The sequence below is a fragment of the Patagioenas fasciata genome, chromosome 2, assembly GCF_037038585.1.
Source record: "Patagioenas fasciata isolate bPatFas1 chromosome 2, bPatFas1.hap1, whole genome shotgun sequence".
Classification (NCBI taxonomy): domain Eukaryota; kingdom Metazoa; phylum Chordata; class Aves; order Columbiformes; family Columbidae; genus Patagioenas; species Patagioenas fasciata.
This window is the reverse complement of record NC_092521.1, coordinates 162,143,768-162,157,155: the sequence shown is the minus strand read 5'-3', so window position 1 is coordinate 162,157,155 and position 13,388 is coordinate 162,143,768. Positions and strand designations below refer to the sequence as shown.

At 44.2% G+C, this 13,388-nt stretch overlaps 1 protein-coding gene across 13 annotated transcripts in view; it reads right to left on the bottom strand.

The window, feature by feature from the left end:
* Positions 1–510: 510 nt before the first annotated feature.
* Positions 511–13,388, bottom strand: part of KMT2C (lysine methyltransferase 2C) — a 208,179-nt gene continuing 195,301 nt past the window's right edge. For 7 of the 13 annotated variants that reach the window (XM_065829905.2, XM_065829908.2, XM_065829912.2 and 4 more), the window contains 14 exons: positions 12,905–13,052; positions 12,302–12,480; positions 12,053–12,207; positions 11,619–11,868; positions 10,876–11,015; positions 9,858–9,962; positions 7,428–8,550; positions 5,593–5,729; positions 5,291–5,433; positions 4,856–5,024; positions 3,903–4,019; positions 3,333–3,406; positions 2,835–2,943; positions 511–2,613 (listed from right to left, as the gene is read on the bottom strand). In XM_065829905.2, the coding sequence (XP_065685977.1) occupies positions 2,521–2,613; positions 2,835–2,943; positions 3,333–3,406; positions 3,903–4,019; positions 4,856–5,024; positions 5,291–5,433; positions 5,593–5,729; positions 7,428–8,550; positions 9,858–9,962; positions 10,876–11,015; positions 11,619–11,868; positions 12,053–12,207; positions 12,302–12,480; positions 12,905–13,052 (2,942 nt within the window). In that variant the 3' untranslated portion in view covers positions 511–2,520. The remainder of the gene's footprint in view (positions 2,614–2,834; positions 2,944–3,332; positions 3,407–3,902; positions 4,020–4,855; positions 5,025–5,290; positions 5,434–5,592; positions 5,730–7,427; positions 8,551–9,857; positions 9,963–10,875; positions 11,016–11,618; positions 11,869–12,052; positions 12,208–12,301; positions 12,481–12,904; positions 13,053–13,388) is intronic. The other 6 variants (XM_065829907.2, XM_065829916.2, XM_065829910.2 and 3 more) reach the window with 3 other exon arrangements.

Sequence of the window (13,388 nt, the reverse complement as noted above, 5' to 3'; positions counted from 1 at the left end):
CCGGAGGCTTGAAATTGGGGGACACTGGGGCGGGTTGAATTGATTCCAGCCTTTGACAGGGGAGGCAGGATGGGCTGCAGCCGCGTTTCTGCCTCAGATTCACTGCTGGGGAGTTTCTTCTCCCGAGGTGTCTCCAGGTCAAACACCAGCACTCCAACCTTCCCCCGTTATTTCTTCTTCCTCCAGCTTTACACACTGACCACGACGTGACATGGTGCGGAATGTCCCCTGGGTCGCTGGCTCAGCTGTCCTGGCCGTGTCCCCTCCCTGCTCCCAGCACAACAGACCCAGGAGGAGCAGCAGCTCCCAAACCACCACACAGTATTTATTTTATTTATTTTTTTAGCGTCTTTTGCAGTTTTCTGGGGAAACACGACAGCGGGAATGGCGTCCGGTAGGTGCTCAAGACAGCGCGGTGTAAAATGTGGGGTGCAGGTTGTGTTGCTCCCCAACCCCGCAACCCCGGCAGCCCTGGGGAGCCAGCGCCCCAATGAAAGAGGAACAGAGAACTTCTTATAGATGTAAAATATTTTTATTTGTAAATGCTGATCTTCTAAATCTGTTTCCACAAATTCCAAAACCCATAACACTCTGTATACTTCAAAAAGGTTTGTTTTTTGTGATGTTTTTGTTGTTTGGTCTTTTTTTTTTTTGTTTTTTTTTCTTTCTTTTTCTTCCCAACATTAGATACTATTATACAGAACAGAAAAAAACCTGTAGGACAAATACTGGTAGGATGTTGGAATATTGTACAAGAGAAGAAAAATATTCAAGAAACAATTTCATACAGCTATTTATCAAGAGAAAAATATATACAATTGATTTATTCTGTAAGATAAAAATACATCATGCCATATACATTACAAGTTCAGAACTGTATTACTGAATATACCAACAGTTTACAGTCCACTTTAATTGTGCACACGGAAAAAAAACTTCATTTTTTTTTTTTAATTTTATATTTAGCCTGTGAAGTGTCAGTACCAGAATTTTTAAGTACAAAATAAAAAGCTAACCTGCTTCAAAACGCTGATTAAATCTCTACAAGCAAACACAAAAACAGTGTTTATTTATTTATTTTAAAAGAAATGTAAACAAAAAAAAAACCAATCCATACAAACACATCTTTAAATTACATCTTCCAACCCCCTATTGCCAGAGTCCTGCAGCTGCAAGCACGACGTCTAATTAATTATTATCCTCGTTTTTCCTTTTCCGAAGGCTACGGCACACCGGTTACGCTCCGCTACGTGATTCTACGCCCTTTACATGATTTAACGTAGGCTGAACAGTCCCCTAATCTCAACTACTTTTGCTGAAGAGAAAACAACCAGCGTCCAGCCTCTGTTTTGGGTGGGTTTTTAGCAGTTATTCACAGTTATCACAAATTGTAAGCACGAAAAGAAAAAACAAACCTGACTTAAGAAATAGGGATGCAACAATATAATACAAATAAAATTAATCTAAATTATTACCCAAACATCTAGAAAAGTCCGAGTTGTAATGTACACGCCCTTAGCAGGCTTAAGGTTTTGCTTAAAAAAGTTCTAAGAAGACCACAGTTGTGACTGCTTGAAACATAAAAAAACCCCCTCTCTATAAATTGAGATTTTGGTTACTCCGTCATTGCAATCGCATGTCTGCTAATACATGAGATCATATTGTAACATCCCTACTGACAGTTTATAATAAGCACCCGAACTGCTGCAGAGTCTGGTAGCATTTGGTCAATAACTATTTTTATACTGTATTTTTTTTTTTTCTCTTTTTTTTTCGCAAAATATTTACACTTTTGTACAAAGTAACAGGGTTTGTTAGTTCTGCAGGTAACAGCAGCAGCTTGGCTTTCTTCTAACTTTCTTTTTAAAAATAGCTTCATTCACTTATTCAATAATAAATACAAAAAGGTTCTCTTATTTTACAGAAATCAAAAACTACAATAAACTGACTCATGGAATCAAGTATTTAAATGTATTTTAGTGCAAGTTATTTTTTCCCTTAGCTCTATCCCTAAGGAAGTCGGTTCAGTACATTCCTTGTTCAGTGGTGTCTACTTTTATTTAAAACTTTTCTTTAATTAGAGGGCCTGCCCCTTTATCAAATAAGGCTGTGGCCAGCACTTTGGACTTCTCCCTTTCGCTGGTGATTTCAGTCTTACATTCATGTGCCCCCGCGGCTCGGCCAGCGGTTCTTTGCCCAAGTTCAACAGTTTCTCCTTAGTGAGCTCAAAAACAAAAGTGCTGGACCATTCTGTCATTGGGTTTCACCTCCATGTCTCTGGAAAGTTGGCTTCGGATTTTGCCGCCTCGCTTCTGCTGCTTGGTTATTTTTTTTTTTTCCTTTTTTCTCTTTTTCTTTTTAAATACTTGAGTAGAAATCTGTACTTCCAGAAGTGATTTCTGTTTTTCCCCACCCCGTCCCCCCCTTTCAAAAAGGCAACAATTTTCCATCGACAAAATCAACGTGTGAATCACTTCTTCCTAGGGACAAGCGACCCTCAAAGACAGCAAGGAATGCATTCTAGTTCATCCACTTTCGGCAGTTTACAGCTCCACAGTGACATGGAATCTTGTGCTGGTCGTCTTCAAAATCAAACTTGTAGTCGTAGCAAAGCTGCGAGAAGAGGTGGGAGAACAGTTACAAGTGGGATTTACCGCAGGTTTAACATCGATGATGAAGCTCTAGAGGTTGAGCTGTTAAAGGGAAGAGGGGAAGGGAAATGTCGCTCTGCCCACCCCAGCACAAACCGGTTGTACTACCGCCCTTAGAGCTCACTAAGTGTTTACAACGCGTTGCAAGTAACGGGTGGGTGAAGGCGAAGGAGCCCGTCCTACCTCCTCCCCTTTCTGGATTCTCCTGCTGGAGCTAATGATGATTTTGTGTCCTCTCTCAAAAGTCACCACCTCGGCCACGCAGTTCGGCGCACACGAGTGGTTGATGTACCTGCGAGGAGAGAGCGTGGAAAGGGAACGTTTTAAGGAAGCGCATCCCTGGAGGCCAATGTAACCAAACCTTAGGATGGCCTTGGCTTCAGGGGTGCACTGACTTCCCACATATAATTATATTACTCTGCACTTGTTTCTTTACCTAGAAAATGTCAAAAAAATCAAGCATTAAAAGAAAATCCCATTCTTTCTTCATAGCTGCCATGAAACATAATCAAAGGTGAGCCAAGCTAATGAGAAAGGTGACATTATTTCACTGGAACGGTCCAAAGACCGAATGGACCAGCTCAGGGAATAAAACCCACTGAGATAAGCCTCAACTCATGTCCCCCACAGCCAGGCCCAGGGACACCCCAGGATGTGTCCGGTCACTCCAGAGCCACCCACCTGGCAGGGCCTCCCGTCAGGGTGGCATCGATGACGTGGTCGTTGTCGATGCGGAACATGTACACGCCGCGGTTCTGAAAAACACAATCGGAACAGAGACTCTTGGAGACTTTATGTAACTGTCGGTGATGAAAAGGAAGCAGCGGTGGGGGCTCCCTCCGCCTGTCCTCCCACCTTTGGGAGCAGACACGGGTCACGCATAAATTCACACATAAATTTGTATTTCCATAATAGGTTCTGTACCACCTCTCATCGAGGAGCTCGAGGTGCTTCATGAATACATCTTTACTGGTACAATACGTTGAGTTCCCCAATTTAAAGACTTTCTCATTAAAAATGGATGTTCTGACATGTCTGCTTCTCTCTCTGGGCCAGGGGACGTGTGTGATGCACCTGGCCAGGGTGCTGAGACACGTATTCAACATTTAAATACTCCGATCCTTTGATGAGAAACACCACGGACTGTTCTGGTTCTCTTTTTAGCCTATTGCACCTATAGCACAGCAGCAAACAGAAATCAGGGGACCTGAACTGATCCAACAGAAGAACATTTGTTCTGTTGTATGGTACCTGAGATTCATAAAGCTTCTCCTTTCTGTTCGCCACCTCATTCCGGATAATAGTTCCGATATACTCAATGACCATCGTGTGCTTTTCTATGTCTCTAGCAGCGTACAAGCCCAGGCCCTACAAAAAAATACACTGTGATTTAGAATTCTGTAATAAATTTACATTTACACCGCGTTGCTCACCGTGCCCCAAACCAGGTACTGCAGAGAACCATAAAGAGTCAATGGCCCATGGAGAACGAAGCAGCAGAGGGAAGAAGCGGTGCTGGAACACAGAACTCAGCTTCACGTTCAGTTCTTAAGACGCAAGAAAATGTATTGGGAAGTTTTTCTCATACCTCTGACACCTGACCAGGTAAAGAGTGTAAATTCACTGAAAAATAAAGCGAGCCTTACTAGGCCGGAGAAACCGAATAGGAACACAACAGCATAGTTAAGTCCAACCTAAAATCAACAACTGTGCTCATACACAGCAAGGTTCATTAAAAGCTTTTGCAAAACAGTCTGCAGACCAAAACCACCAACTCTATAAAGCAATGAGCTTATTATTTTTATGAATTCAAACAAGTATTGGACTCTCCACGCTGGTCTCGTTCCGCTCAACCTGGGCTGAGCGCGTCTGTACACGGGTGTTTTTAGGAAGTTTTACAGAAATATGCTGAGAAAAAACAAACAAAAACTTGAAACTTTTTTCTAGATGACTGTAACAAGTTATTTTTAAAAATATTTACAATAATTAGAAAGAAATCTTAAGATAAATCTATGGAAGACGGAAAAATTGCCAATTTTGGGATGAGGCCTGAAGGAATTTTTGCCATAGTGCTAGTTTCAAATATAAATTTTCTATAAGTATGTATATATAAAATATATGCGAATGTACAATTTATATAAAACAGACACAAATAAAAACCTAAGAAATAGATTTTAGTAAATAACCCTGAAATGAGAACTGACCTGAATGCGCGAGCGAGCCAGGTACACGTTGGACTTCCACTCGGTTTTCATTTTGCGGTACTGAGAGGACTTGGAATGGACGAACTGTTTGCTGTACGGCGCGTTCAGCTCCCCCGTGACTGTGCTCTGAAAGGACTTCGACGTGCTGGTGCTGTTCAGGGTGTGAGGCCTGTAGGAATTGGGCATGCACCGGGAAAGAAGACAAAGGAAAACTGAAGATTTCTCCGAAAAAGAGCCGCAAAACCCATCCAAAATTCTTGGGGACGCACAGACACTGAAAGCCAGCTAGCGGAGACAACAAAGCGACTCCCTCGCTCCGGGCATGCACATCCACAGCCAAAGACGACAGGGTTTGTAAGCAGCAGACAAAAGCACAAATAACCCTAAGCAGCCTATAAACCCTGGGCTGTACTATGTGAAATTAAAACAAAATACCTTAACACAAACCTCTTGACATGGGTACTCATTTTAGGCTCGGCACGGGCGCAGCCCGTGGGGTTGATGGCAAGAGGGAGTTCCATTAAGGGGTTTCGGCCATAGCGGAAAGTGTAGTTCTCGCAGGCCTCAACCCCCGGCAGCTGCAAAGAAACAGAGAAAAAGAAGAGAAATCTAAGTCATTATATGTTAAATGTGTGTAAGGAAACAGTTACTTTTCCACACTTCTTCCTGTTCCCGTTCTCACGTGCCTATGCGACGATTTGGGGTGATGCAGCGAGAACGGGGCTGGTAAGACTCACCGATTCTGCAATCCTGGCCACGGCAGAGACCGTCAAACCAAAAAGGTCTTCACCCTTCAAATAGCTGGGAAACAGCTGGAGCATCTCCGATTCTTTTCTAACAGAAGCAACGGGCTCCAAGATCTTATCCCACACACCTACATGGCCATATGGGCAAGAATTAGAGATCACAAAAATACAGATGTTTGAATGTCTGAGGGCATCAGGAACCAGAAACCAACACTGGAAAAGCGTTTTGTCCTTAGCTGCGTACAGAAACAGACTGGTGTTCAAAAAGTGAGGTGGAAAATCATTTGGTGAGTTGCTATTTTTTCCTGAACAAATCCCAAACAAACACGACATTCCTACTGCACCCTTGATTCCGGGGAACGAACCTTTTGGTGTTGGCATCATGGAAATTTATAGTCCTCTGACAACAATAACATGGACGGAACCTCCTGAGAGAAACTGCACAAAGCAGAATTTTCTGAAAAGAAACGACCTATTGTGTTTCCACTGATGGATCACACTCCGCTCTCAGCTGTACGGGGGTGATTCCCCCGGCAGTGGTTTGACAGGGCAGAGCAGGACCGAGCGTGTCCGCAGCACCAGAACCTCACGGGCCCCATGGACATTCACCCGCTGTGGTCCTCAGGAGGTTCCACAAGGTCCTGCACCTGGGCCAGGGCAACCCCCGGTATCCATAGACTGGGGGATGAAGGGACTGAGAGCAGCCCTGTGGAGAACAGCTTGGGGGTGCTGGGGGACGAAAGACTGGACATGAGCTGGCAACGTGCACTTGCAGCCCAGAAGGCCAATTGCATCCTGCGCTGCAACACAAGGAACGTGGCCAGCAGGTGGAGGGAGGTGATTCTGCTCTGCTGAGACCCCCCTGCAAGTGCTGGTCCAGCTCTGGGTCCTCAGCACAGGACACACATGGACCTGCTGGAGAGGGGCCAGAGGAGCCACAGGAATGATCCGAGGCTGGAACAGCTCTGCTGGGAGGACAGGCTGAGAGAGTTGGGGTGTTCAGCTGGAGAAGAGAAGCTCCAGGGAGACCTTATTGTGGCCTTTCAGTGCTTAAAAGGGGCCTGTAGGAAAGATGGGGACAGACTTTTTAGGAGGGCCTGCTGTAATGAGACGAGGGGTGATGGTTTTAAACTAAAGCAGGGGAGATTCAGGCCAGACATGAGGAAGAAATTTTGTACACTGAGGGTGGTGAAACCCTGTCCCACGTTGCCCAGAGAGGTGGTGGATGCCCCATCCCTGGAGACATCCCAGGCCAGGCTGGATGGGGCTCTGAGCAACCTGAGCTGGTGAAGATGTCCCTGCTCATGGCAGGGGTGGCACTGGATGAGCTTTGGAGGTCCCTTCCAACCCAAACTATTCTATGATTCCTCAGAGATGCCCCATTTGTTTATGGTCTAATGCATCATTCCTCACCCTGCCAGAGACAACGTTACCTGGTCCCAGAACATCATGGTCAACTCAACTGTCTCTGTTGCTTATGACCTTCAGCCCAGCTGATCTGAAGATAATTGAGTGAATGTATCATATGGAAACAAAGTCACTTTTCATTAATGGAAACCTACGCTGACATTCCTACTATTTTAATTAATTTCCAATACTCAGGTCTCCCCTGTGAACTTGTAACAAGTCGTCTTATTTGCAGCTTATACAATTTCTTCAAGGGTTTCCTCAGTCTTCATAGCATGATATTTAAAAGGGTCCCTGGAAGCTCACTAGAAACATGACATTAAAACAGTGTCTGCGACATTTATCATACCACAAGTATCAGTAGCAAGGAAACAAACAGCAAACCCACAGAAGTCGTGATCTTAGCTCACAAAATTTACCTTTGGGTGTTGTGTCGGTCAGGACCAGATCTTCATGGCCTTGCTCCACAACCTTGATGACAAACAAGGGCAGCCCGTCCTTCTCCTCGATGGAACAGAGATAGCGGCAGCGTCGGTTTGCGTACCTCATGCTCCAGTAGAGCCGGCTGGCCTCGTAGCCCACGGGGAAGAGCGCTTTGGAGGAGTGGAACGCCTGCATCTGCTGCGGCAGCAGCTGCCCCACGGCGTGGAAAATCAGGCTCCCCACACGGAAAGTGTGGTCCCGCTCCCCTCGCTGGACGATGCTGGCGATCTGCCGCACCTCGTCACGCTGGACGTAGACCCTCCTGAAGACCGCGAAGTAACTCAGTTCTTGCTCATGAGTTCCCTTTGGTTTGTGCATGGGGCAAAGCATGGTCTTGTCTTTAAAAAACATGCATTGTGCTTTAATGGCACAGGTAAAGTGATAAATATTGGTGCACCTTAACCTGTGACAACCGCTGGTGGCGCCCATTTTGTGACAAAACACGCATTTCATTTGCAAGCCTCTTCGCAGTGCTAGTTCCACGTTTATTAAGGCACCAGCTTGTGTCTCGTAGACTTCTGTAGACCAAAGGGCACAGTTCAAATGGACCCAAAGGTCTAAATCCAGGTTAAGAAGCCTCGCTGGTCCATCGGTTAATCCATCACCTTCCTCGTGACAGAAGCAACATTTCCTGTAGTCTTTAGGCACAGGATCAGGCTTAAGGGTTGTGCCGAGTTTTTTAAGAAATTCATCTATTTCTTCTTCACCAGGAGGTTTGAATGATCCTTTAGGAATCACGATCTGGATGCTCCACTTTTTCCACTTCATCCCTTTCCATTTCTTGCTCGGAGGCCGACAGTCATCAAGACTGCTGTGTATTGCTTTTAACCTCGGTTTTAGTTTCACCGTTACCTTAAGCTCATCCGGCTTCGCCTCCACCTTGGCCGCTTCGAAGGCGGGAGGGAACATGATGGGGGGTGAGGACGGTGGAGAAACCTTCTCCTGCAGCTGGGGCAGACAGTGGACGTCCAAAGTGGAGATGTTGTTGCTGTACTGGTGGAACGCTTTGGGCGGCCTCTCCTTCATCGGCGACTGCGGCAAAGACGGAACCGACTCCTGCTGAAGCAATAGAAAAGACTTAAGAAAAGAAATCCCGAGGTGGGGCCCTTGAACAGAGAAGAGGAAGCACCAATGATCCCTTGTCCACCTCTTGAATCAAAAATCTGCTCGCTTGCTCCAGATGAGCTTGCTCACAGATGTAGTTCTTAGGTACTTCTAGAAAGTTTTATTACAACATGAAATAACCTTAAAATATGGGTCATAGAACTAATCTAAAGAGTAGGAATCTTGTTATGTGGTAGGAGGGAAAGATTTGGAATTTATGCCACATATTCTTCCCTGAAACAAGTGAGGAAAAAATTCCTGCTGGGCTTCAGATTAGTTACAGCTTAAGGAATTAACTATTCAGTCCTAATACGTAAGAGCTATACCTGCAGAGATTTGTTAAAGAACAAGAAGAGAAAACAAGAACAAATGAAGTTCAGATTAAAAAGTGCTTCATGTGGTTTGTATGAGTAATCTTGAAAAAGTAAATGAAAGGATCAAGAGGCCGAATGTGACATTAAAGTAACTTAATTAGGTACGTGCCGATGCGCTTGTGCAGAAATGTGACCCTGTTTAGGTACTACTGAAAATGAGCTATGTGGGACACTAAAATAATGTGGATGTGCACACATTTATCTTCTCCACCTTTGTTTTTTTAATTTCTTTTGAAAAAAGTAAGTAGGATGCTTTGAAGGAAGGCTGCAAATTGTACAGTGAATACAACACCATGAGAAAGCATTGCTTAGGTAATACCTGAAGCACATGGCCTGTTCTGTCCAGTGGTTTAGGGGAAAAAAAACCCAACTCATTCTTCCTCATCACTGTCAGTTCACAGGCTCTTTATGAGCGTTTTGCTAATTACAAAAGCAGCTTTGCCCAAATCAAGTAAGGGAATAGGACCGTATTTGTCCAGTTACACTGAACAAATAAAAGTCCTTTTGCAAACTCGCTGTTCAGTTATTATAGGCACAGTTGTAGTTTTTGTTTTTACTGCGTAAGCCAAATCCAAATGCAGAATATAGCCCTTAAAGATGGGTGTGTGGTTTTGCACAATGCCCACAGAACCTGATGAACTATGTTGTGAGACTGCACCTTCCAGGCTGCGAGGACAGAGGGTGGCAACTGTTGTGCCCCGCAGAAAGTTCTGCAAATATGAATTTCACTTCACGCTGCTGGTTCAGAATCTCAACATCTGAATATAGAGCAATACATTTATAACCCTCTAAAACAAAGTGCAATCTTCCCTCTTGCCCCACTTCTATTCTTCAAAAAACAGCTGTAATAATTCCACTCACCGGGGTTTACCAGCGTTTGGTACTTACTTTGTTCTCCGAGTTTTTTGCTTGCACAGCTGCTGAATAAAGAACAAAGCAGTTGTTGCTACAGAATACAATGTCCTGCATTTTATCAGAGCCTTCTTGGGAATCCTGGGAATCAAACAGGGAAGATTATCAGAAGTGCGTTTTAATACCATCCCTCACATGGTAAGTGTCATGAAACAAGTCTTCCAAGCTGGCTATAAACTCTTTATTTGTAGAACATTTTGAAATAATGAGCGATATTGTGATATAAACACTTGATTATTGGACAGATCTAACGCTACCACCACCTACAACCTTGTTTTTCAGCGTTTCTTGCCTTTAACAGAAGTTTAACAATCAAACTGAAGCATTCTATACCATGCACGCATCTGCTCCATAGCCACACTTGCAAAGTAAAATCCATGTTCTTTTATCTTTAGATGGCAAAAGAACCTCTTGTTTCAGTCTAATCAAAGACAGATCACATTGTTTTATCTACTGATCCATCTGCAAAACATCCCTGGGAATTCAGCGCTTTGCTGACTATATAGACCCGTTATTTTTGTATATAAATTTTGACTATACACCTTTGTTGCCTAAATATCTCCATCTCATTGAAAGAGCAATGGTACTTTTTGAATGAATGACAGTTCCCCGTGAAAATACAAGAGGCCTAAGTCCAATTCCTGCTCAGAAAAGTACAATTATTCTTGCTGTTACAATATTTCCTGACACAACAATAAGGGGCTGCCTTACCAATAAGCTCTTTGTGAATAAAGGTCCCTGAAGTAGTCATGGAAAGAGGTTAGGAGCAGAATTTAGGAAGCTGCCATGTATGGGACCTGCTTTATGAGATTTACTGAAATTGATTTCATCTAAGTAGCAACTTTGACATTTCTTATTTATACGACAAATGTGCCTGAATGTCCCACCCTGAATTAGTCCACACGCAGAAGAGAGAGCACAGAGTTATTGGTCTTTGTCGCTTGGTTTGCTTGTTCAGCATCACGTGCAAGAAACGCCACGTCCCCGGACGTACCTGTTTCAGGAAAGGAAGGTCCTTCAAGGATTTCCGCACCCCGCTGCCGAGAACCACCACTTTGCAATGGGAGCACCAGCGAGGCCTCAAAGCTGAGCCTTCTGCAACATTCTGACCATGATCCTTGTAGCTAGCTATACCTAGAAAATCCATAGGTCTGTTAGAAGCTGCATCAGATTGAACCCAGTTGCTGAGATGCCACAGTGTTCTCCTGGGTAGGGCGTGGAAGGTAAGCTTTAAACTAATGGGGAAATGATTTAAACTAGATCAAAACCTACTGTGTGAACGAAGGAAAAATACATTTTCATTCAAGAAATTAATAACTAAACCAACATAGGAATATATGCTTAAACAACTAGGCAACTTTTCCAGCACAGGAACAATCTTTCCGAATGATGGATTTAAAATCAGACAAAAAAAACCATAATAATGTTGGGGACCACTGGAAGAAACACCTCTCTGACAGTGATGTGGATAACACAATGGAAACCAGAGGTGGATCAGACCTATTAAGTCATGGTTTACATCAGGAGCAGGTGCACATGTAATGATTACATCAGTATTATTTAAAACCAGAATCAATTATTAAATTCTAGAGCGTGAATTTATGTGGCTCAAATGCATTAATACAGACTCAAGTGAAAATTTTGGTAGTGAAAACTGAAAAGAATCAGTGTCTACTCAAAGAACCAGAGGATCATTTTGGTTGGAAGAGACCCTGAGGCTCACTGAGTCACACTCACCGTTGCTGTTTGCGGGGAACGGCACGTTCGGCTGCTTCAGCCCGTAGGAGCCGATGCGGGGAGGTCCCCCGGGCACTGGCGCGGGGCCCTGGAGCAGCAGGCGCTGCCTGTACTCCAGAGACGGGGTCACCCTGTGACTGCCGGCGCTGCCCACGGAGGACGGGACGTCCGGAGCGTTACTGACCTCGTAACTGTTGGGAATTCTGACGTGGAGCAGGTTGGAGAACGCCGCTACAACACCACTAATGTTCTGAGGACAAGAATAAAAGCAGAACTTTGTTTTCATCAGGCAGTTAAGACAGCAGTGATGTAAATTATCAGATTGCGACAGCTGCTTTATGGCACTATGCTATAAACCCTTCAGATTCATTATATATAAAATACATTAAATGCTGTTGTACTGTAGATATGTAATATAAACTTATTTATTTTACCTCAGCAGCTGTGGGATGTAAAGTAATTGCTACAGATATAAGGCCAGATTTAGGACCATTCTGGGACGGTCCAAGCTGAGCGGCAAAGAAGCCAGAACCAGGTAACGCTCCCGAACCGGGTTCTGATTTTATGTAATCCCTTTTGGCTTCTGAACCTGAAAATTAAACAAAATACACCAGGTTAATCCTACAGACATGTGAATGCAAAAAAAGCCCAGCCTAGTTCTGTTTGCTCTGCTGCAGTCTCACCTTTCCCAGTACTGCTGGGTAGGATGGGAATGATGGGAGACGGGACGGGTTCTGGGTTCTCCTCCTTCACCACCGACAGGTCGGGATACCTACTGATTTCCATTCCCACCACGCTTTCAGGAGAGGAAGAAGGAACAAAGCTGTCAGGAGTGTCCCTGTCCTCACAGTGATCTTGAACCCTGGAACAAAACCCAAAATAGACCATTTGGAAATGTTCTATAAATCTTGAAGAAGCCAAAGTTATAAATCACGACAGGGAGCTACAATGAACTTGCTTCCCGTGACTAGTCATGGAACACAATGATGGGGTAGGTCATTACTTCTGGGTATCTCACAGCCCATTGCACATGGTGGTTTCTTGGGAAAGGCATATAAAGAGAAGCATTCTTTATCATTTAACAGAATGTAGAGCCCAGCAATGGCAGAAGTCACCCATTTCTCTATGCTGCTCTCTACACGGGGTTAACCAGGACAAATGACCCCATTACCTTCTCAGTACTGTGACAGTTTCTTCATCTCCTCCCACCTCCACAGCCTCATCTCTACTAAAAGATCACAGAATCTGCCCCAAATACGGTTTTGAAGATGTCAGGGAAAACCCACCTTAACTCCTCCTGGTTGTTGTGAGGTGGTGTTGGAAGCGAAGCAGGAACATCCACAGTTTTAGGGCCCTGAGCCATTGCTCTTGCTAATAAATCATCTTGCGGTCTGAAAGGCAACTGGAACTGCTTTGGTCCCAGAGCTTTGGTAACTAAAACCAGAAACAGCACAATGAGACATCTGCACAGCTCTCCATTGATATATATTGTGTATATCGGGGTATCGGTGACTCCCTGATACAACCCAGGTGTTAGAGCAGATGGTAACACCACTCTCATCCACTTGGAGTTCAAACATTTCTGACCGTTTGTGATTCATCTCTATATTTACAAAGAACTGCAAATTTTGAGCAAAAAGGGCTTGAAGGGCTTTGGAGTGTGCCTTCTGCCAGGATCAGAGGATTGCTGTTTTACTTGAAAAAAGAGAACTTCGTTACAAAAATGGAAAAAAGGCAGGAAAAGAGGATTTTAGTCAGTGAACTCCCATG